Consider the following 20,745-nt stretch of genomic DNA (forward strand, 5'->3'; position numbering starts at 1 on the left):
TCTTTTGCTGCAATCTTTTTATAATCGCTTCTACAAGATCATAGATTTTTTGAGCGTCCTTGCGCAAAGTTCTAAAGACGATCTTTTCCTTTGCCGTTTGGCAATGGCTAAACGTGGAGACAGAGATTCGGAATTGCTAATAAGACCGGCAGTACATTCGCGAACGCCTCTTATCCGGACGCCTCAGACCCGGGCACGCTTGTATCTCACGAATAAGAGGCGTCCGAGTATATATACCTACCTACCTACCTACCTACCTATCTACCTACATCTACACCTACCTATTGGCCACAAAGCTAAATCCAACAGAACAGCAGCTGTAATTCTCAATGTCGCAAAAAGACCACGATTTGAGCTGCTTGGTTTTGGCTGCTTGCAAAGTGACTTCTTTTTCGGAAACGAATAGCATGCATTTTCCGCTAAAACGAAGAGCTGGAGCAGGGCTTACATTGACCGCGTAATGACCTAAGTAGAAACGATTCTGATACGTTTATTGACAGATTTCAACCGTTGCCGTGTATGATCACCTTCAACTACTGCTTTCCGCCTCACCGGAACAGGCGGAGAGAAAACCGATTTTGCGATAAGCGGCTTTATAGTCTCAACCCATAATTTGCTGTCTCCCGGCGATTCGCACTTGAATGTGCACACGGTTGTGTTATAGACAATGCAAAATGTATCCTCGGTCGTTTGGTAGACGGTACTTAGAATCGCCAGGGGCAAGGAGCCCTTCTGTTTTTCGCCCTTTACCTCTGATTTCCTGCTACTGTAGCAGCTAATACGCGGAAATGATGATGACTTGGGCTCTTCAACCGTCAAAACGTACCACAACTTTTTTCCAGTCTAATTAGACACCAGAGCGGATTCAGGAGAAACGGGGACTGCCGCGGTCTCTACAGTACAGGTGCCGGTGGCTTACCATTTTCTTCCAGTCTTTCTTGAAACGGTGCTCTTTTCCAGCACCTACACTATACAAGGTTAGAAAGCCCTCCATATGCGTTTTTAGAGTGATTCCGGGTTCACGAGCCTCTCCCACATTCCTTATTGCACGCGAGCCCGGATAATCTATAAATGATCTAAAATTTGATTAACTAACGTTGGCTCTGTTGTAAGAGAGTGCTAAACTGTTCACGTAAACATGCAGGCATGGTACAGGTTTAACTAACCTAACAAAACTCGACGTAGTCTTCTTCATTGTCATCTTCTTCTTCTGCCACTGCCTTTTCATCAGATTGGGAAGACCGTAGCGGCTGGTAAACTGACTCTGATTTTGATTGCAATGGCATATAGTTGCTGGATGATTGACTGTCGGTTCTTGAAGATCGCGAGTCGTTGCTTCCCTGCCGCCGCCGCAATGGCTCATACTTACCATCGCTACTAACAGAGCACTTCTTCCATTCCAACTCGACAATCTCGCCGTCGTCAACAGCTTCGGATAAACTGGCCATACCCTATAACACTCCAAATGTATACGTTGTTTTTCAGTTTGTACACTTCTTTACCCGTCCCAAATTGTGCTTTGTAGTGCCTGGTTCTTCGAAACTACGTGTACGTTCATGGGAAGAGGCAATCGCTTCCGAACACTTTCTGACGTTGTCGTAGATCTGTATCGCTTCACTCCCCAATGTCGTAAAGACAAACAAACCCTCGCCGGTGTTGCAACGCCTATCATAGTTACGGGGATAAACTTTTGCTGTATACGGACGGATCTTCAACTGCACCTTCCAGCTTCAAAGCTGAATTCGCTCGTTTTGCACGAGTATCTTCGGATGAATTGGTACGGCCACGTTTCGACTACTTCATCGTTTTGTGGGTCAACAATGGAAATTCCTCGTTTTGATATTCGCAATTCGCATCGGCCGCTGAATTTCAACTTGGAGCCGGGGCAGAAGAAGACAGTAAAACGATCTACTGAGCCAAGTCAAATCGGTGTTCTCAAAATTATGGAGTGGGCTCAGTCTCACCAATATTTGAACGATCTGAAGGGATTGAGCCAACCGAATAGGACTTTTTCACATTAGGCGTTGGACGAGGTGGCGGAGGCGGAGCGGGTGCAGACCCTTTGAGAGCTTTCGTCCATTCTTTAGCTTCTTCAGTGGAAAAACATTCGAAAATGTAGACAATTCGATCGCACGCAATTTGAATATTATTTGGTCGATCTTTATCCGGATCAACGCCTGAGATGTTGCTCAGAGAAAGCGTCGCCTTCGGCTTCTTGGCCTGGTGAAAAGTGAAGGCATCTTTGTAGCAATCGAATTCCAATTGCGGTGTCGAATTACTGCCGCGTCGTTTGAGAACGTACCACAACTTCTCTCCAAACTATACGAAGGCAAAGACAATCCGTATCCAATCAGTTAATTAATTAAAGCCAACACAGAAAAATGTCTAAGTTGAGAAGACGTATTCTCTATTCTCTATTATGGACTAACAGGGGCCTCAAATAGCCACCTAATTAATTTATCTGGTCCATAGTCCAAACACGACTGGCTCGGGCCACTCCCTATCAAATGAGGCATGATGGTGGTCTACATCTGGTACTAAAACGGCCTGCAGGATCTCCGTAATGGTCTTTCTATAATATTACGTACAGGGCAAACAGATGATTCAGTCTTACTATTTTTCTCGTGATGTTTTCATGCTTAGTTGTCGCCGCAACCGCAGCGTCTTGCCTCGATCGTGTACTATTCAACTTTAGCCAACCGCTTTTTAAGAATTCGACCGTGTTGGTCATGATGAACCGAGCGGAGATCCGGCGAACGTCAGACGACCGGACAGTCCGTGCTTTCCGAGCTGCTTCCGTCTTCGGCCAAACCAGCGCGCGCGCTAGCATGTACAAATGCGTTTCAAGACGGTTTCTCCCTATCCAAAGCGCAGCAATTCGAAAAGCGTCAGTAGCGTCGACGTCGAACGCAACCGACCCGACGCCCTGGCTTCTCATCCCGCCCGATTTCCCCCCCATCGCACTCGCGCAGACAATGTTCGAAAGCGTTCACGCCCTCCCAATGCCCTGGTGGGCAACGATCGTCTCGACGACAATCGTCCTCCGATCGATCGTCACCCTACCGCTCGCCATCCACCAGAACCGCATCACGGCGAAAATCGCCGCGCTCGCACCGACGGCGAAGGAATACTCGGACGCCGTGCGTCATCGCGTCGTCGTCGCGTGTCGACGCGCGAATCTGCCGGCGTCCGAGGCAAATCGGCGCTACAGAAAAGAGCTACGCGCGGCGCTCGGCTCGCTGTATCGTGCCGAAGGCTGCAGCCCGTGGCGCGTCGCGATTCTGCCGTGGATTCAGTTGCCGCTTTGGATCGCGCTCTCGCTCGGCTTGCGGAACGTTTGCGGCGCCTATCCGGGCGTCGTCGCCGACTCCGCGCTCGTCGGGGAGGGAATTCTCTGGTTCAGTGATCTCGCCGCGCCCGATTCCTATTGGATACTCCCCGTCGCGCTGGGCGTGTCGAATTTGGCGAATATTCAGCTGAACGTTTTGCGTCGGAAAAAGGGAAGCGTGCCGTCGCGTTTTAGTCGCATTCTGACGAATTCGTTTCGTGTCTTGACCGTTGGGATGGTCTACGTTGCCGGACACGTTCCCGCCGCGCTCTCCCTCTATTGGGTGACGTCGAGCGCGTTTGGACTGGTGCAAAACGTTGCGTTTAAATTTCCCGCCGTTCGGCGGTTGCTACGGATACCAAAAGCGCCTGGCGATTTGGAGCGCCCGTTTCGAGATATTCGACTGCGGTTGAGGGAGGGAATGCAAGAGTTTTTGGAGAAGCAAAGGTGATCTATACTGTTCGCATAGCGGATTGCATAAAATTGACATTGATCAATACGAACTCGTGCTTTTGTTCGGTTGTAGAGGTGAAAGGTTATCTTATTTCTATAAGGAAGTCTGTTGTAGGACTGTTCCATGGCTGTTCCGGGTTTCTCTCACCCAGTCGTGTGCTGTGATGGATCTTTTATTGGTTAGGTAGACGAAAACGTTTGGCGAAGGTTATTGACGTAAGTTGCTACAAAACGTCAAGAGTCGTGGATTCAATGTAAGTGTACATCACGTGAGTTGACAAATCTCCTACGTCACTGTAGTCTGCTGTTCGTCGTTACGCGCTCTTCACCGACTGCGGCTGGCCGCAGCCCATGGACGAAGACGACATTGTACGTCGTGGCTACCTCGGAAGCACGGGCCGCTTTGTAAGTAGACTTTCTCGCGGGGACCACGTCTCGGACCTCGCGTCTCTCTCCAGAGCGGTCGCAAATGGTACATCCTTCGTCGCGATTCGCCGCGCGGTCGCATGCGTCTCGACTATTACCGCAACGAGCGCGCGGCGCGCAACGGCGACACGCCACTCGGCTACATACCACTCCAAAGCGTCGTCGGCGTCACGAAGCGACCCAAATCGGAAACGACGTTCGAAATCGCGACGAATCCGAGCGGACTGCACGCCTTCACCTGCGCGTCGATAGCCGAAGCCGACGACTGGATCGAAGCGGTTCTCGGACTGGCGACGGGATCGCCGACGCGTCGCGTCGCGTCGATTCCCGCGACGGCGACGGGAAACGATCTCGTCGCCATTTCGCAGTCGGTGCGAAACGAGCGCAATCGATTTCGCGTCACGGCGGAAGATTCGCCCCAGTTGAGCGCGTCCGCGTGCGAAATGGTCGTCACGAATGACGATATCCAGTTGAACGACGTCGCGACGGGACGTCGCATCGAAGTGTGGCCTATCAACGCCGTGCGGAGATACGGACGAAACGATTCCTGCTTCATGTTCGAAGCGGGACGGTAAGCTGCGTATTATTTTTCTAATAAAGCTGCGGGGAACCAATGTTACGTCTGTTTCTATTTAGCGAAAAAATATCCTGACGTCACTAAATGTATTGTTTTATTAGGCGATGCAATACTGGCGAAGGATTCTTTACTTTTTCTACAATGGGACAAGACTCAGAAGAAATATACCAGCTAGTGCATGCCAGGTCACAGGTGATTGCACAAAGGGCTCAGGAACGAAAGGCCTCGGACAGCGCCGCCACCGCCGCCGCCTCCTCAATGGCAGCGCGCAATTACGCTGACCCCCAGGAATTTATTCAGCATCAGCAGCAGCTCACCGAAGTTCGTCGCGCTTCAGAACCGGCAACGTACACGTCACTGACCCACGAGACAATGGCAGAAGAAACGCCATACCACGTGCCCAATGTCAATAATCAGCGCAGGGGTTCTCAGCAGCCAAAGGTGCCGAATAGTCAATGGGCAACGAAACAACGCTATACGCCCTTGGCGAAGTCAAGTGAAGAGACAGAAGGTGGCTATGAGTCGCTGCAGGGTAAGCCTCCGCCTCTTGGACCAAGATAAATTCTCCGCTTTTTCACCTTTGTTGATGATTGCATTGGTACGTAGATTTTTCGCTCTAACATTTCAGGTGATTTGTATGTAGACATAGAATTCTTAGTTAACAGGTTATCTTTCATTACTGCTTTTGCGCAGCTACTTTTTTATATATTACATCCTAAGTTTACAAGTAAGGCACCTTACTCCCATCGTTGCTAGTCTTTCCCCGTTCTAGGCTGCAAGCTCGAAGTTACAAGCAAATCGCCGAGATCAACTGAAGTGCCCTCTTTAGCCTAAGAAGGAAGAGAAAAATAGACAGGATCGTCGACAATGTGACAGTGACGCGCACCTTTTTGAAATCTAGAAAAACCTGCTTGAAGGCGAGAAAGTCTGTCAGTGAGAGCAGCATGTCAAATATTTCTCCATCGACCTTATCCTTCCTTGCCCTACGCAGACACACGCAGAGCACAAGGTATTATAATAACTACGAAAAATTCATTTGAGTACTCTAATGCTTTCAAGAATTCGCTCATTTTGAAATCGGGCATTCTTCTAACCAATTCATCTTCTAGACATTTTTCTAGTGTTTCCGTCTGAAAAAGACGAAGTCATCCCCGGTTGTTCTTTCAATTTTGAAAATTTTTTCATTTTCGTTGGCTCACGTATTCCTTGAAAATTTCCGTGTAGATCAACTTGTTCTCCTCCTCGTCGTCGAAATGGTGACAATGCCGTTCCAGGAAGTCCGTGTTGATCTGATCGAATACGTCCCCCATCACGATGTCTTCGATGTGTCCGACGACCTGATCGAATTTGGCGTCCGATTTGCTCGATCTGGAGTGATGACAAGTGAACGCTAGTATCACCATCCCTCCTATCTCTCGTGCACGTCGTTCTCTTACCTTCCTGACGCTATCACTTCGTCCTTTGCCTTTGCTGGTAGGAAAGAGGCGACGTGTTAGGGAATAAGTCAATAGAAATGGTTTCCTTTCCTTACAGGCTGCCATTCTTAGCGCACGTTGCGTCCGAATAAAAAAATGCTGAAGACGTTTCTGCAGGAGCTGAAGAAGCAGAAGCTTCACACAGCGGAGACGCGACTTGTTGCACTCTCGTGCGTACTCGTCGGCTTCTTTTTGCCCGACAAAAAGCTCGCCTTCTTCTTCCTAGCAGCAGGTCGTGTCAGCAAAAGGCGCGAGAGCAAACACAGCTTATTATGGTCGTGTTTATTCCTTAGTTCCAATTCCCTCAGTCGTTCTCTCAGCTTGGCTGAACTTCTGCTCCGTCGGATTCAACGCATTGAGGTGGAATGAAAATATAACGTTGATATATGATTGCTTGCGAATATTTTTTCTTTACAAAAAGACCTTCACTTCACCAAGGGATTCCACTGGGCACTATGCTTCCTTCTCTACTTTGCTCCAGTGCAGTCGTCTTCACAAGTCGTCATGCTGCCTATCAGGACATTTCGAGTAGGGAGGTCATTCCGGTTTCTCTCTCAATTTGACTGACTTCGCCTTCTCAGAATGTCTGGCGTTTTATTTGAGGCCTCTAGTTCTCATTCACCTGTCCAATCTTTTCTACACGTTCTGCAGCAAAATTCCTCCGCCTAAATCGTATGTATTCTTTGCGGGATCCACGCTAGTCGGCGCCTTTTTGGCCGAGCGCGTCTTCTTCGACTCTCCTCGTATAAAGAAGGACGTCACAGTAATTGACGTTGACGTAACGTCTTTTGATTTAGCGTGGATTCTTCGATGGGTTTACGCCATCAATATTGCGTATTTCCTATGGACAGCATTGTTGTACAATACCCTGACAAGATGTTTTACTGCCGGAGAATTGATTCTTCTATCAACTGGCCTTGCACTGCTATCCTTTGACACTATCCTCTTCACTTTAGTCAAGGTACAGGATTCACATTGCGGAGCATTTGTGGATAATAATGATTTGTTCAGACCCGTGTGATATCACCTCCTGCGTTTTTCTCCTTGTCAAGGGACGATTCGTTTATTGTCTTTCAGGTCTTATTATGATAAGAAAGAAGTTTCTTGTGCGTAATTCGTTTCTTTAGGTGACAGTTATGTGGCTAATAATCACCATTCTGACGTCAACGCCACTGCTTTTGTCAATCCGAGGAAACGAGTACAAAGGACGATCGCGCACATTCTAATGTTTCGAGTCTTTTGTGCCGTAGGACAGAAAGACGACGCAATTCTTTAACTCTGTGCGCCTACTTAGGATTTTCATCTATCATTCTTTTGTTGTGGCTGTCAGTACTGCTCAGGGATGGAATCACTCACTGGCTCTTTACTGATATGCCATTAAAAATTTTCAACGTACGTACAGACTTTCTGCTTCTACTTAGTCATTGTCTTTCTTTAGAATTTTTGGCTGTTGACGTTTTGGGCTCTGCTAGTGGCACTTTCGGTTGCTGTCGTTTTCTGGTGGCAACAGCGAAGGAATCAATTCAATGTCCGAACGACCGTTGCCCGAAAGCTCTTTCACTTCTTATCTGCACTCGTATTCGCTTCTGGAATTGTCTGCGATTTTCACCTTCTCCGAATTGCGTCGACTGTGGCCTTGGCTGTCCTTACTCTAGCAGAGGTAAGGAATAGCATATCGCATTCCCAAGGCATCTTATGTTCGCAGGTCGTTCGCGTTTTCAACGTGTGGCCATTTGGTGCCTCGCTTCACGCGTACCTGTCGCCGTTCTTCGACAAGCAGGACCAAGGGGTGGTCGTCCTTACGCCCATCTATCTACTCCTCGGTCTCGGCTTGCCGGTGTGGCTTTATCCAGGCAGCAAGTACTTGAAAGGTGAGCGTCGAGCGTATTGCATAAGGAAATTCTTTGTGCATGTGTGTGTGCCTTCAGTGGCGTCTTTGTTGGCTCAGTATGCGGGCGTCCTTTCCGTTGGAATTGGAGACGCCTTTGCATCTCTCATAGGATCGCGTTACGGTCGAATCAAATGGCCAGGTATGGGTGTGATTTATTTATTTATTTATTATTTTTATGGTGCCTATGTCTCTTCAACAAGAAACCATGAAAACCGTCGAGGGTACAGTAGCTGGATGCCTTAGTCAAATTATTGCACTAGGTATTATCTTATCCATAGGTAATGGGCGCTCTGAATTCTATTCAAAATCTTTTAGAATTTGTTTTTATTTAGAAAGCAGAATAGGCGTAACTCATGGACTACAGGTACTACAAATCGTTGGAGCAATTATTATCGGATCTGCTTTAGAAACGGCCACCTTTCAGATAGACAACATTGTCGTACCCCTCGTGACGTTTTCACTACTAATAGCTGTCTAAGAGAGTCTCTATTATAACTACCTGCCTATCAAGACGACTTTTGACTACTGAAACTGTGACCCCTTGTCTCCTGGCTGGTGTTTTAATCTTCAGGAAAGTCAAATAATTTTAAGGAGAGATGTATTTGATAATATGTACCTCGTTTGGGCATGCTGTAGTTGAACTTGCAGATTATCCATCTGCTCTTCTAGCTCTTCAACGGTACGTTGAAGTCGACGCTCGCTGCTGCTTGATCTGTCAAACTGAAGAGAGGCAAATCAGAAAGTCAGCAAGAACGAATACTTTGTCTCTCCTTACAGCATCTTGAACTGAAGCGAGTTCTCTCTTGAGTTCCTCGACTCGAGACCGCAGGCTCTTTATCTCCTGCTCCCGCTGACCGGCTAACTTCCTTATATGCTCAAGCTCCTCTGTCTAGACAAAAGAAGATTTCGTTCCAATAAGAAGTCTCGTCGATTCTTCCATACTGAGTCGTCCAGTTCTTTCGCCATTCGCCCCTGCACGTGTTTCAACTCGAGCAATTCCTGCGCATTTCATCACACAATCGTAGGTATTATTTATACGTATTTCTCTTCACCTGTGTTTTATCGTGAACTTCGCTCTGTAGCGATCTCATGTCGGAGTCGAACGTGGCCTTGATTTGACGATTCTTTCTCGACAACGTCGACTCCAGCTCGTCGACTTGAATCTTGTACTTTCTCGTTTCTCGTTCGAGAGCCATCTTTTCCGTTTCCAAGCGCTCGCACTTGCCCCACTCGGCCGCATTCACTTGCTCCAAGTCTTCCAACTATATAAGGAAAGAAAAACTTCCTGTTTACCTGAAAGTACGTCGTCGTCATCGTCATCTCACGTGTTGCCGCAATTCCTGGAGTTTCTTTTCCGCCGCAAATCGACTGGCGCACTCGTTGTCGAGTTGATTTCGCATCTGACTCAGATCTCGATCATGCTTCGCTCTCGCGTGTTTCAACTGGAATGCAAGTGTAGAGCGAGTACAGAGAACGATCACGATTCCCCCGCTACCTCGTTCAAAGCGTCGGTCCTGTCGCGCTTCAGTTCGTCGCACTTCAATCGAAGACTACTCATATCCTGTTGCAATTTGCCATTCGCCTCCTTCATTTCGGCCATCTCGCTACACGAACACGACTTGACGGCACAAGAACGACGAGACGAACATCCTCTAACCTTCTATTTTTCGATATAATCTTCTGCGACTCGACCAATTTCATGTTCGTCGACGTAATCTTCTGCTGCTGTACAGCTTCGCTCCGACTCGACGCATCCGTCTCCTCCCTTCCCTCAGACGACAAAGAATTCGCCGCCGCCGCTCCGTCGCCGCCCGCACTACTCGTATTCAAACTCGAATCGCTTCTCGCCAACAATTCGTCGATAAATCGCATCTCCGAACCGCCGCCGCCGGCGACGATCGACGACGAATCGCTGCTCACGCTCGATCGTCGCGTGCCGCTCGTCGCACTCGTCAACAATGCCGTCGCTAGGCGACCGCGCGTCGTCGACAACTCGTCGTCGTCGACGTCGTCCGATCGACGTCTCAAACGCGCTCGCAACTGTTCGTTCTCTTGAACGAGATGCTGTTCGCGTCGTCGCAGGACGGCGACTTCTTTCCACGCGGCGTCGAGACGATCTTTGAGGCGGCCTATCTCTTCGGTTGCCTTGTCGTTCTCCGCTTTGGCTTTCGCCCATTTCTCGCGCCAGCTCGCCGTACAGTCGGACCACCAGCGCGTCGTCTTTTCTAACTGGAGCGCTTTGGCGCGGGCGTGTTCGAGTTCGTCCGTTTTGCGCGACGGCGAAACGGGGTGCGGCGGCGGGGGCTTTTGCGTTGTCGTTTCGCCCCGTCGACCCGCACTGGCCATCGTTTCTTCGTATTGTTACGGTAGAGGATGTTTGGGGTTTGGCGGAATCCTCAGAAGTGTCTAGGACTCAAAAATGCGCCGAATCCCGAACTCGAGACGGGAACGGCTTGCGTGGATTTTTGCGCAAAGTGTGAACCGACTTCTGTAGGTAGATGTACCTACACGAAAAGCCTGTTGTAAATGCATGGGCCTTTAGTGTACGGGTGCAAGCCGACGTCATTGCCACCTCCAACCCCTCCAACCACGCGCTCCATCACCCAACAATGCTTCGACTTCTCCTTCTTTTCACTGTTTGCTGGCAAGCTGACTCGCTAAATATTTCTCATCCCGTTTTCCCCGACGTCAGCTTTGTCTTTCGCGACGACTACGATCCTTTCGGTTGGCGTCTCACCAAGCCGGACTTTCTCCAACTTCCCAAGTCGCATCCAAACGACTCGCCTCCAGTTCTCATGTTCTACATGCGTCGATCCAACTCGATCGACTACGATACTCCTCCGTTCTACTCAACCGACTGCAAGCACTGTCAAGTTTGGGTCGCTTACTCGTACAATTACGGCATGACTTGGGAGACGGCCTTTCCTTTTCTCGGTCTTCCCACCGCCTATTTGGACCCGACGCTGGGCTGGTGGGCACGCGCCGGTCCTCGCGTCAGTCTCCAGCAGTTCGACGGCGTCTCGTCACTTCACTTCGGTATGGAAAAGGTTGTCGACGTCAAACACGCTCTTTTTCACTTTTCGACGAACGGATCGTTTCTCGACGGTCGCGATCCGCGAAGCCGAGACGTATTTCCACCTCCTCAGATCGTCATGCCGCGTGAAGTGGCTTCCGTGCCGCACACGTAAGCTTTGAGAGGGTTCTGTTTTCAACTCTGTGTATTCTCTATTTAGACCCATCGTTGTGAATAACGGCAGTCGGCTGTTATTTCCCATTCACTACGTTGCAAGACCAAATGCACCTCCTCCCTATGGACGTGCCAATGTCACTGTCTTCTATTCGGACGATTTTGGCATAACGTGGTCAGAAGCACCGCCTGAACTAGTCGTGCCGTCGCCACACGGTGGCGACGGCGCCAACGAGCCGGCCGTCATCGAATTGCTGAACGGAACCCTGTGGATGTTGATACGAACAAATCTGCCTGTTCTATATGAATCGTACTCACATGATCACGGTTCGACGTGGAGCGTACCGTTGCCGACTCGATTTGCATCTTATAGCTCACCAGCTCAGCTGATACGACTCAGAGCGAGAGTAAAAGATTTCGCAATCTTTAGAGGAAGAAAATTGAGAATATCTTTATAGGGCAAACCGGGTATTCTTGTCATATGGACCAATGGCTTCTTTCGTGATGCAGAGGGAAGATACGGAGAAGCTCGTCAGGTTGGCGTTTCTCAGTCTCTCGGTGTGTCTGTTTTCTACTATTTCCCAGGTTATCCAAGGCGCTGTGTCATACGACGATGGCTCTACTTGGCAAGGGTTTCGTGAACTCTATCGTGATCCCATTATGGATCAAGGCTACGACGGCGATCACGGTGCAGCCTATCCGACTGGCAAAGAAATGGAAAACGGAAACGTAATCGTGTCAACTGGCCAGGTAAAAAGTTTAATCAATGTCCCAGCCTGTTCTCTATATCATCCATCTCGTCATCCCCTCTCCTTTGAAGGGACCCTTTCGTCAGACCGTTTTTGTCTTTGATCCTCGCTGGCTCACTGAAACCGAGCAGCGCACGTCGATCGACGACGTCGCCGTCGTCAACGACACGACAAATTACGACGGAAATTATTTCACGTCATACGGCGTTGAGGGCGTCAAGCGCATCCTAGATCCAACCAATACCTCATGCAGTTGCAACTTGTCCGTGATTCGGTTCGACGCTCGCGGACTCGCGGATTCCTTGGTCTATCCCACTGTAGTCTACAATTTCCCGGGATTGAAGCGAGGCCAGTTGATCCTAACATTTTATCCTGCTTCTAAGGATTTCGTTGCTTCGATTAAGATCGCCGATTTCTTCTCGCCTCCGACCGTTTACTTTGAAGACGAGCTGGCTTCGTTTGCATTCGAAACCTTCTCCGGTTGCGATGAAGCAGATGATCAAGGTCCATGTCTCTCCGCACAGGAGTGGCATATAGTGCAGCTCAATTGGGACACAGATGTTGGCATATGTAATGTGACGTTCGATGGTATCTCCGAACATCATCTGAAGTTGCCTATGTTTTCTCGAACGTTCGTCATGCAGCCGTCATATCTTCGTCTTCGGGTCTCCGCTGGGTTCATGTACCTCAGGGAGATCTTCGTCGGTTTACCCAAGAGTGTTTAGCTTGGTGTTGCTGCTGCAGAGCTGTTAGTAAGTCTAGCGGGTTTTGCGGCTAAACGCATTGGTATACAATGCACAGTCAAGTTACAACGAAATTTCGGCTATTATGCCTTGTTTTTATACGGGGATGCTAACATACATACCTCCAACCATCACCCAACAATGCTTCGACTTCTCCTTCTTTTCGCTGTTTGCTGGCAAGCTGACTCGCTAAATATTACTTATCCCGTTTTCCCCGACGTCAGCTTTGTCTTTCGCGACGACTACGATCCTTTCGGTTGGCGTCTCACCAAGCCCGACTTCCTCCAACTTCCCAAGTCGCATCCAAACGACTCGCCTCCAGTTCTCATGTTCTACATGCGTCGATCCGGCTCGATGGATTCCGATACTCCTCCGTTCTACTCAACCGACTGCAAGCACTGCCAAGTTTGGATCGCTTACTCGTACAACTACGGCATGACTTGGGATAAGGCCTTTCCTTTTCTCGCTCTTCCCGCCTATTTGGACCCGACCCTGGGCTGGTGGGCGCGCGCCGGTCCTCGCGTCTGTCTCCAGCAGTTCGACGGCGTTTCGTCACTTCACTTCGGCATTGGCAAGGTGGCAGATGCCAATTTGGCTCTTTTTCACTTTTCGACGAACGGATCGTTTCCCGACGGTCGCGATCCGCGAAGCAGAGACGTATTTCCGCCCGCTGAGCTCGTCATGCCACGTAAAGTGGCTTCCGTGCCGCACACGTACGTAATATCTTTGGGAGGATGGAGTCAATTTTTTCGAAACTCTGTGTATTCTGCATTTAGACCCATCGTTGTGAATAACGGCAGTCGGCTGTTATTTCCCATTCACTACGTCGCAAGATCAAAAGCACCTCCCTATGGACGTGCCAATGTCACTGTCTTCTATTCGGACGATTTTGGCATAACGTGGTCAGAAGCAACGCCTGAACTAGTTGTGCCGTCGCCACACGGTGGCGACGGCGCCAACGAGCCGGCCGTCATCGAATTGCTGAACGGAACCCTGTGGATGTTGATACGAGCGAATCAGCCTGTTCTATATGAATCGTACTCACATGATCACGGGTCAACGTGGAGCGTACCGTCGCCGACTCGATTTGCATCATATGACTCACCAGCTCATCTGATACGACTCAGAGCGAGAGTAAAAGACTTTGCAATCTTTAGAGGAAGAACTTGAGAATATCTTTATAGGGCAAACCGGGTATTCTTGTCATATGGACCAATGGCTTCTTTCGTGATGCAGACGGAAGATACGGAATAGCTCGTCAGGTTGGCGTTTCTCAGTCTCTCAGTGTGTCTGTTTTCTACTATTTCCCAGGTTATCCAAGGCGCTGTGTCATATGACGAAGGCTCTACTTGGCAAGGGTTTCGTGAACTCTATCGCGATCCCATTATGGATCAAGGCTACGACGGCGATCACGGTGCAGCCTATCCGACTGGCAAGGAAATGGAAAACGGAAACGTAATCGTGTCAACTGGCCAGGTAAAAAAGTTTAATCCGTATTATCCATCTCGTCACCCCGCTCCTCTGAAGGCACCCTTTCGTCAGACCGTTTTTGTCTTTGATCCTCAATGGCTCACTGAAACCGAGCAGCGCACGTCGATCGACGACGTCACCGTTGTCAACGACACGACAAATTACGACGGGAATTATTACACGTCGTACGGCGTCGAGGGCGTCGAGCGCATTCTAGATCCAACCAATACCTCATGCAGTCGCAATTTGTCCGTGATTCGGTTCGACGCTCGCGGACTCACGGATCCCTTAGTCTTTCCCACTGTAGTCTACAATTTCCCGGGATTGAAGCGAGGCCAGTTGATCCTAACATTTTATCCTGCTTCTAAGGATTTCGTTGCTTCGATTAAGATCGCCGATTTCTTCTCGCCTCCGACCGTTTACTTTGAAGACGAGCTGGCTTCGTTTGCATTCGAAACCTTCTCCGGTTGCGATGAAGCAGATGATCAAGGTCCATGTCTCTCCGCACAGGAGTGGCATATAGTGCAGCTTGATTGGGACACGGATGTTGGCATATGTAATGTGACGTTTGATGGTATCTCCGAACATCATCTGGAGTTGCCTATTTTTTCTCGAACGTTCGTCATGCAGCCGTCGTATCTTCGGCTCCAGGTCTCCACCGGGTTCATGTACCTCAGGGAGATCTTCGTCGGTTCACCCGAGAGCGGTTAAATTAGTGTTTTCCAGTTGCTGCAGAACTGCTTTGTATACAGTGCACAATTATTAAGCTCTAAGTTGGAAGTAGCAAGATGTTTAGTTGGGTGGCCATGCAGGCCAATGTTCATCAGTCGTCTTTGGTAGGCTGCGTGATAAAAGTACTCAAAAATGTTAATTTCTGTTCTCGTGACACGCTGCTTTAGAAGTCTCTATCGATGCTTCATGCTTGCACGCTCCTTCACCGCAACAATGCGATTATTGAGAAGCCTTTTACACTTCTTTTACTCCTCCTGTTCGGCGTTTGTTCGACGAAACACGTCACTCATCCCATCTTTCCCGACGTCGACTTCGTCTTTCACGACGACTACGACCCTCTGGGTTGGCGTCTCACCAAGCCCGACTTCCTCCAACTTCCCAGATCGAATCCAAACGAATCAGCTCCGGTCCTCATGTTCTACATGCGTAAATCTGACTCAGCGGCCTTCAATGACCCATTCTACTCGTGGGACTGCCTACAATGTCAGTTGTGGGTGTCCTATTCGTACGACGGCGGCTTAGTTTGGAAGACGCCCTTCTGTTTTCTCGATCTTCCGACCGGCTACTTGGATCCGACAAAGGGTTGGTGGGGACGTGACGGTCCTCGTGTCAGTCTCCAGCAGTTCAACGGCGTCTCGTCGCTTCACATTGGTATCAGCAAGAGAACCACGGACCAGACGACCGCACTGGCGCTTTTTCATTTTTCCACAAACGGATCGCTCCCGGACGGACGCCATCCACGGAACAGAAATATCTTTCCGTCGCCTCAGGTCGTCATGTCGGAGAACGTCGGCACTCTGCCACACACGTAAGAAGAGCTCTCACAGATATAAGTAAAGTCTTATCTGTTTGGTACCGTTTTGGTTATTTAGTGTAGCGCACGTTCAACTGCCCGTTATAGAGCGGACATAACACTTTGATTTTGCTGACCAAGCGCATTTCCCTAACTTCGTATGCGTTTGCTAGACTCATAATATACTCCCCCACTCCCCTGCCCCTATTAGTTCCCCGCATGATGTTCGTAGTTTTAGGGCCCCAGTTATGCTAGAGTTTTTGCCTTGTTTTCTGTCACCACCCTTCCCTGTTCGTGCTTGAGATTCTTAAAATAAATAATCCCGAAGGTGTGACCATCATGGCACGGTGGCTGCATGGTCAATCTCCAAGAGCTCCGGCCTTCCTAGTCACTCTCTCCAATGCGCCTGTGAGGCACCTCGGATAAACCTCCATAGCGCCGTCTTCCGTGTGGTTTGTGTCAAGTGTCGCAAATTTTTTTCTTTTTTTAAAGTTATCTACGTGAAAGACGCCCGTTTTTTTGCTCTAAACAGTCAAACGACGCTTAGTTACCGAAGGGGGCCTCAGTTCAAAGTTTGGCTTGCACTGGCTGTACTAACGTTTTGATCATCTGATCGCTGTTGCAAAAACGGGTAGGAAAAGCAGGAAACAAAGATACAGTAGTCTACCAAAGATAGTCTACCTACCAAAGCCTTAGCGTTTGCAATGTGATTTTACTCATAAAAGTCCGAAACATAGATGACGACAATGCGTAGGAGCTTTTAATTGAACAGTAGTACTGTATAAGAGACCTTAATTTACTCCATGTGTAGACCCATCGTCGTGAATAACGGTAGTCGACTGTTATTCCCAATTCATTATTCTGCGAGAAGTTCAACAAGTCCTCCCTATGGATTGTGCAATGTCATCGTCTTCTATTCGGACGATTTTGGCATAACGTGGTCACAAGCAACGCCTGAACTAGTCGTGCCGTCGCCACACGGTGGCGACGGCGCCAACGAGCCGGCTGTCATAGAATTGCTGAACGGAACTCTGTGGATGTTAATGCGAACGAGTCAGCCGGTCTTGTACGAATCGTTCTCGCTCGATTACGGTTCGACGTGGAGCACGCCGTCGCCGACTCGATTTGCGTCCTATTCCTCGCCGCCTGAACTGATGCGGCTCAGAGCGAGAGTAAAGGACTCCGCCGCATCCAGATGTAGCAACTTGAGAATTTTATTTAGGACGATCCCGGTATTCTTCTGATATGGAATAACGGCTTGATCAGTGACGGCGATGACGCATTCGGAAGATCTCGTCAGGTTTGCGTATTCACTTGTTTTTTCCTCTCCCCTTATAACTCTTCAGGTTATCCACGGTGCTGTGTCGTATGATGAAGGCTCGACTTGGCACGGATTTCGCGAACTGTATCGCGATCCTTACATGGACGTACCCTACGAGTACGGCCACGATTCTGGCACAGCCTATGCGACCGGCAAAGAAATGGAAAACGGAAACGTGGTTGCATCAGCGGGACAGGTAAAGAAATTCATTTCCCCAAACACAACCGAATCCCCGGGAATATCACATTCTTCTTCCTCTTCTCTCCTCGAACAAAGGGAGCTCTTCGCCAGACCGTCTTTGTCTTTGATCCTCGTTGGCTCACTGAAACGACGCAGCACACGTCGATCAACGACGTCGTCATCTTCAACGACACGACGAATTACAACGGAAGTTATTTCACGTCGTACGGCGTCGAGGGCGTCTCTCGCATTCTAGATCCGACCAACAGCAGTCACTACGTGATTCAGTTTGATGCTCGATCGTTCTTCCATGCCTTACCCACTGTTATCTATAATTTTCCGGGACTGAAGCGTGGCCAGATGGTCCTCACTCTTTATGCAGCGTCTGACGATTTTTCTGCGTCGATCAAGATCGTGGATTTCTTCTCGCCGCCGAATACTGCCGTCGAAGACGAGCTTACTGTGTTTGCGTTTGAGATCCTTTCTGATTGTCGTTCAAGCAGTTCGCAGGGCTTGTGCATCTCCGCGCGCGAGTGGGATGAAGTATGGCTCAATTGGGACACGGACGTTGGCGTTTGTAATGCGACGTCTAATGGTCGTCACGAAGAGTTCCAAATTAGGTCGCTGAAATTTGTCGTGCAGCCTTCGTATCTCCGGCTTCAAGTTCTTTCTGGGTTTATGCATCTCAGGGAGATAGCCGTCCGTTCATCCGAAAGAAGGGATAATGTTTTTGAGTGGTAGCCTTAGCTAGTGGCCTAACGGCTAGCCTGTTTGTGCTCAGTCCAAATTACAAAAAAATCACGCGCTATTAAAAGGTTCAAATCTAAAGGTAAGTTCGTTTTCGTATTCCGCCCATCTCTTTCTCAGCTTCACCGGAGATCCGTCGGCTCTTTTCAACTTTATTTTTCTACATGCAAGACAGGGATGCTCTTTATCCAATCCTTTGCACTGTATAATTGCTCCGACAGACTGCGTGCATATTTTGCACCGAAGGTCGTACTTTCTTCTGTCTCCATGTTGCCTGGCCATTTTCTCTTCTGCATTCTTCACCTTTTCCACCTTTTCTAAAATATTTCGACGCCTTTGACTACCAATTTTGAGCCATTCATTTCCTTTAGGTCACCTAGGGTACAGAGAACAGTCTCGCATTCGGCAGTGCTGCAGTGTACCGTGACATGTGCGACTTCTTCTGACATATTGTTTGCACGACGATTGTTTCTTTCTTCTGTTTCTGCTTCCAATTCCACCATTATGATCTTTTGCTTTTCGTCAATCAGCTTTTCTTGTTTTTCTTTGTTCATCTCGTCAATTTTTTTCAAAGCCTTATGCATTGTTACTAATCTGTCCTTGTTTCGAATTTCGCGTCTTTCGTCTGAGCTGTCTTCTGTTACAATGAGGATTCTTTCACTATGCTTTGCTCTGGCTCTTCCAGCCATCTGGACGTGACTAATTTCATTTCTGACATAACTGTATCTGATAATCGCTCTGCAACTAGGAATATCAATTCCAGCTTCAGCTGTAGAAGTAGCGACGAGAAGATTGCATTTACCCAATCTGAATTTATCAAGATGTCTTTGCTGCTTAACAAGAGACATCTGATCTTTACTTTCTGACCCTATGCCAGTAAGAGTGACTGGCTTTACAACAGTGTTGAGTTGCTCGTCGTCTCTAATAAACCTTTCAAACGTTTTGGTTTGTGCTCGAGTACACACAAACAATATGACTTGGACTTGGGAATTTGTGCCTTCTGGTGGCGTACTACGAAAAATGCGCAGCAGCTCTTTCTTAAGAGTGTCAAGCTTTGCATTGGGATGACCAACAACAGACTGAAACTTGGAGAGTAGGCTGTTATAGCAGTGTTCTACGTCTTCCGTTACGCTCTTTTCGTCTAAGCGTGGCCCTTCTTTCAAACTCTCTTTTGCCTTCTGCAAATGAATTTTAACTGCTGCAAGATCTGCATCTTCATAAATTTCTAAGGCTGTATTTAGTTTCCACAAACAATCACCAAGTATTTGGAAGGCGAACTTTTCTTGCAAAATACCATCATTTCGCAGCGTAGTGGCCCATATGTCATAGCTCCGTGACCCTTGCGCTGGCCTATTGAGCTCATCACCGTTCTCTGCACTCAGCTTGTTCTCAAAATCGATCATTGCTTCGGTAATGTGTTTTATGACACTGTCCGCACGAGGTCGTCGAGGAACTCGTTTTACATCAGTCCAGTTCTTGGGATCGTAGTAGCTGTCTTCGTTGTGCATTGCAATGTCTTTGGCATCAAGTAGTGCACAGAGCTCAATCAGGCGATCAGTCGCCTTATCGACCTCTTTGGTAGTGCCACCCGCTCCAGGCGACGCTGTCAGACCAAGGATTAGAGGAATGGTTTTTCCTGACGTTTTCTTTCCAATCACTTCCTTCATTAATCGGTTGTATTGGTGTTGTCCAGCGACGACATTATGACATTCGTCGACAACTATAAGAGACAATTGTTCAAGTACGTCACTTTCGAATTTCGTGTAGTCAAGGAACAGCCCACCCGTCATCACCACAACATCGAAGTCTTGCAAATATGTTTGCAGTCTTGTCCCGCAACCAGCTTTAAGCGTTCCGACTTTTGGTCCATCAAGGTACTGACGAAAGCGATCTTTCTGCTGCTCTACGAGTGCATTATCCGGAACAATAAAAATGCTCTTGCATCTTTTGCTCTTTCTTTCGAGCCTGTCTGCTTCTTCAAGTTGCCGGTTCCACAGTGAGTGAAAAACAATTGCGGCTACTAGGGTTTTGCCAGTTCCTGTGCCTGCTATTACAATGGAGTTCTTCTTCCCTACACCAAACTGAGCCAAGTCGAATTGGTAGTCATGTGGCACAATCTTTAGCGAGCAAAGTTTTCCTGCTTCGTCCTCAGGTGCGACTTGTACAGGCTGAGGTGTTATGTCAGCTTGGCTCTCCTTCAAGATTTCGGTAAGCGACGGACTTTCCATTTCCTTTTCTTCCGCCACCGGTTCACGTGATAGTGCGCGTTCTTTAGGCTTAGGCTCGTCTTCCGAGCGGTCACGGTCAGGAGGAACCGGAGGAACCGACGGACTCTGGACTTCCTCAGTCGGAACTGAGCCTTGACCATTGTTGATCTTTTCTAGAAGCTTTTTGCTCAGAGAGCTTTTGTCTTGACTTGCAAGAACTGCACAGAATGTGTTGAAGCTTGGAGAAGGACGTTTCATAAGTGAACCCAGAAGATCTCTAGTTAAATCCTCCTTTGATTTTCTATTGTACTCTTGTCGAAATGTGCTGTACGTGTCAAGGGTAATCAGCTTTGCTTCGAGAAAGCCATCTACCAGAACATTGATGTCTTCAGAAAGCAACGTCACAGCTGCCCTATAACAATCAATCAATTCTTCCCACTTTGGATCTGCCATGCTTTAATTAGAA

The 20,745-nt window shown here is 48.5% G+C and overlaps 9 protein-coding genes across 12 annotated transcripts; 5 read left to right on the forward strand and 4 right to left on the reverse strand.

Annotated features, from left to right (window-relative positions):
• Positions 1-978: 978 nt before the first annotated feature.
• On the reverse strand, positions 979-2,815 carry LOC136185300 (docking protein 5-like). Its single transcript, XM_065972406.1, has 5 exons — positions 2,615-2,815; positions 1,965-2,319; positions 1,722-1,908; positions 1,503-1,665; positions 979-1,451 (listed from the first exon to the last, which is right to left on the reverse strand). The coding sequence occupies exons 1-5, from the start codon at positions 2,729-2,731 to the stop codon at positions 1,167-1,169; spliced, it is 1,107 nt and encodes a 368-aa protein (XP_065828478.1). The 5' UTR covers positions 2,732-2,815; the 3' UTR covers positions 979-1,166.
• On the forward strand, positions 2,654-4,186 carry LOC136185298 (cytochrome c oxidase assembly protein COX18, mitochondrial-like). The gene is made up of 3 exons (XM_065972404.1): positions 2,654-3,775; positions 3,855-4,035; positions 4,082-4,186. Exons 1-2 carry the CDS (start codon positions 2,730-2,732, stop codon positions 3,967-3,969), a joined length of 1,161 nt encoding a protein of 386 aa, XP_065828476.1. The 5' UTR covers positions 2,654-2,729; the 3' UTR covers positions 3,970-4,035; positions 4,082-4,186.
• On the forward strand, positions 4,053-5,465 carry LOC136185301 (docking protein 5-like). Its single transcript, XM_065972407.1, has 3 exons — positions 4,053-4,186; positions 4,240-4,778; positions 4,886-5,465. The coding sequence occupies exons 1-3, from the start codon at positions 4,133-4,135 to the stop codon at positions 5,343-5,345; spliced, it is 1,053 nt and encodes a 350-aa protein (XP_065828479.1). The 5' UTR covers positions 4,053-4,132; the 3' UTR covers positions 5,346-5,465.
• Positions 5,436-6,331, reverse strand: LOC136185302 (ADP-ribosylation factor-like protein 2-binding protein). Its single transcript, XM_065972408.1, has 6 exons — positions 6,316-6,331; positions 6,221-6,254; positions 5,984-6,152; positions 5,829-5,914; positions 5,671-5,767; positions 5,436-5,614 (listed from the first exon to the last, which is right to left on the reverse strand). Exons 1-6 carry the CDS (start codon positions 6,323-6,325, stop codon positions 5,537-5,539), a joined length of 474 nt encoding a protein of 157 aa, XP_065828480.1. The 5' UTR covers positions 6,326-6,331; the 3' UTR covers positions 5,436-5,536.
• Positions 5,957-8,645, forward strand: LOC136185296 (dolichol kinase-like). Of its 3 annotated transcripts, none has more exons than XM_065972401.1 (14): positions 5,957-6,257; positions 6,318-6,491; positions 6,553-6,619; positions 6,681-6,787; positions 6,841-7,002; positions 7,057-7,220; positions 7,271-7,336; positions 7,387-7,457; positions 7,510-7,651; positions 7,698-7,919; positions 7,965-8,130; positions 8,188-8,289; positions 8,351-8,371; positions 8,483-8,645. In XM_065972401.1, exons 2-14 carry the CDS (start codon positions 6,356-6,358, stop codon positions 8,626-8,628), a joined length of 1,572 nt encoding a protein of 523 aa, XP_065828473.1. In that variant the 5' UTR covers positions 5,957-6,257; positions 6,318-6,355; the 3' UTR covers positions 8,629-8,645. The 3 variants fall into 3 exon arrangements, with proteins under 3 accessions (XP_065828473.1, XP_065828472.1, XP_065828474.1); XM_065972400.1 differs by having other exon boundaries at positions 5,958-6,257; positions 8,351-8,428; XM_065972402.1 differs by having other exon boundaries at positions 5,958-6,257; positions 8,351-8,410; positions 8,466-8,645.
• Positions 8,458-10,654, reverse strand: LOC136185297 (coiled-coil domain-containing protein 102A-like). The gene is made up of 8 exons (XM_065972403.1): positions 9,808-10,654; positions 9,646-9,754; positions 9,476-9,592; positions 9,203-9,412; positions 9,093-9,149; positions 8,926-9,039; positions 8,767-8,870; positions 8,458-8,715 (listed from the first exon to the last, which is right to left on the reverse strand). Exons 1-8 carry the CDS (start codon positions 10,494-10,496, stop codon positions 8,673-8,675), a joined length of 1,443 nt encoding a protein of 480 aa, XP_065828475.1. The 5' UTR covers positions 10,497-10,654; the 3' UTR covers positions 8,458-8,672.
• LOC136185294 (uncharacterized) lies at positions 9,611-12,903 on the forward strand. Its single transcript, XM_065972398.1, has 6 exons — positions 9,611-10,640; positions 10,693-11,334; positions 11,384-11,744; positions 11,796-11,873; positions 11,923-12,087; positions 12,158-12,903. The coding sequence occupies exons 1-6, from the start codon at positions 10,570-10,572 to the stop codon at positions 12,809-12,811; spliced, it is 1,971 nt and encodes a 656-aa protein (XP_065828470.1). The 5' UTR covers positions 9,611-10,569; the 3' UTR covers positions 12,812-12,903.
• Positions 12,904-12,970: 67 nt separating this feature from the next.
• On the forward strand, positions 12,971-18,621 carry LOC136185295 (uncharacterized). 2 transcript variants are annotated; one of them, XR_010669509.1, is made up of 6 exons: positions 12,971-13,542; positions 13,606-13,963; positions 14,014-14,091; positions 14,141-14,305; positions 14,357-15,135; positions 15,199-15,320. XR_010669509.1 is itself a non-coding variant. In XM_065972399.1 (6 exons), exons 1-6 carry the CDS (start codon positions 15,088-15,090, stop codon positions 18,064-18,066), a joined length of 1,944 nt encoding a protein of 647 aa, XP_065828471.1. In that variant the 5' UTR covers positions 15,012-15,087; the 3' UTR covers positions 18,067-18,621. The 2 variants fall into 2 exon arrangements, 1 of the variants encoding a protein (XP_065828471.1); XM_065972399.1 differs by lacking the exons at positions 12,971-13,542; positions 13,606-13,963; positions 14,014-14,091; positions 14,141-14,305 and adding exons at positions 16,636-16,996; positions 17,047-17,124; positions 17,171-17,341; positions 17,422-18,621 and having other exon boundaries at positions 15,012-15,135; positions 15,199-15,839.
• On the reverse strand, positions 18,095-20,706 carry LOC136185293 (ATP-dependent RNA helicase DHX58-like). Its single transcript, XM_065972396.1, has one exon. It carries the CDS (start codon positions 20,535-20,537, stop codon positions 18,390-18,392), a length of 2,148 nt encoding a protein of 715 aa, XP_065828468.1. The 5' UTR covers positions 20,538-20,706; the 3' UTR covers positions 18,095-18,389.
• Positions 20,707-20,745: the final 39 nt, after the last annotated feature.

The sequence above is a fragment of the Oscarella lobularis genome, chromosome 3, assembly GCF_947507565.1.
Source record: "Oscarella lobularis chromosome 3, ooOscLobu1.1, whole genome shotgun sequence".
Lineage (NCBI taxonomy): Eukaryota > Metazoa > Porifera > Homoscleromorpha > Homosclerophorida > Oscarellidae > Oscarella > Oscarella lobularis.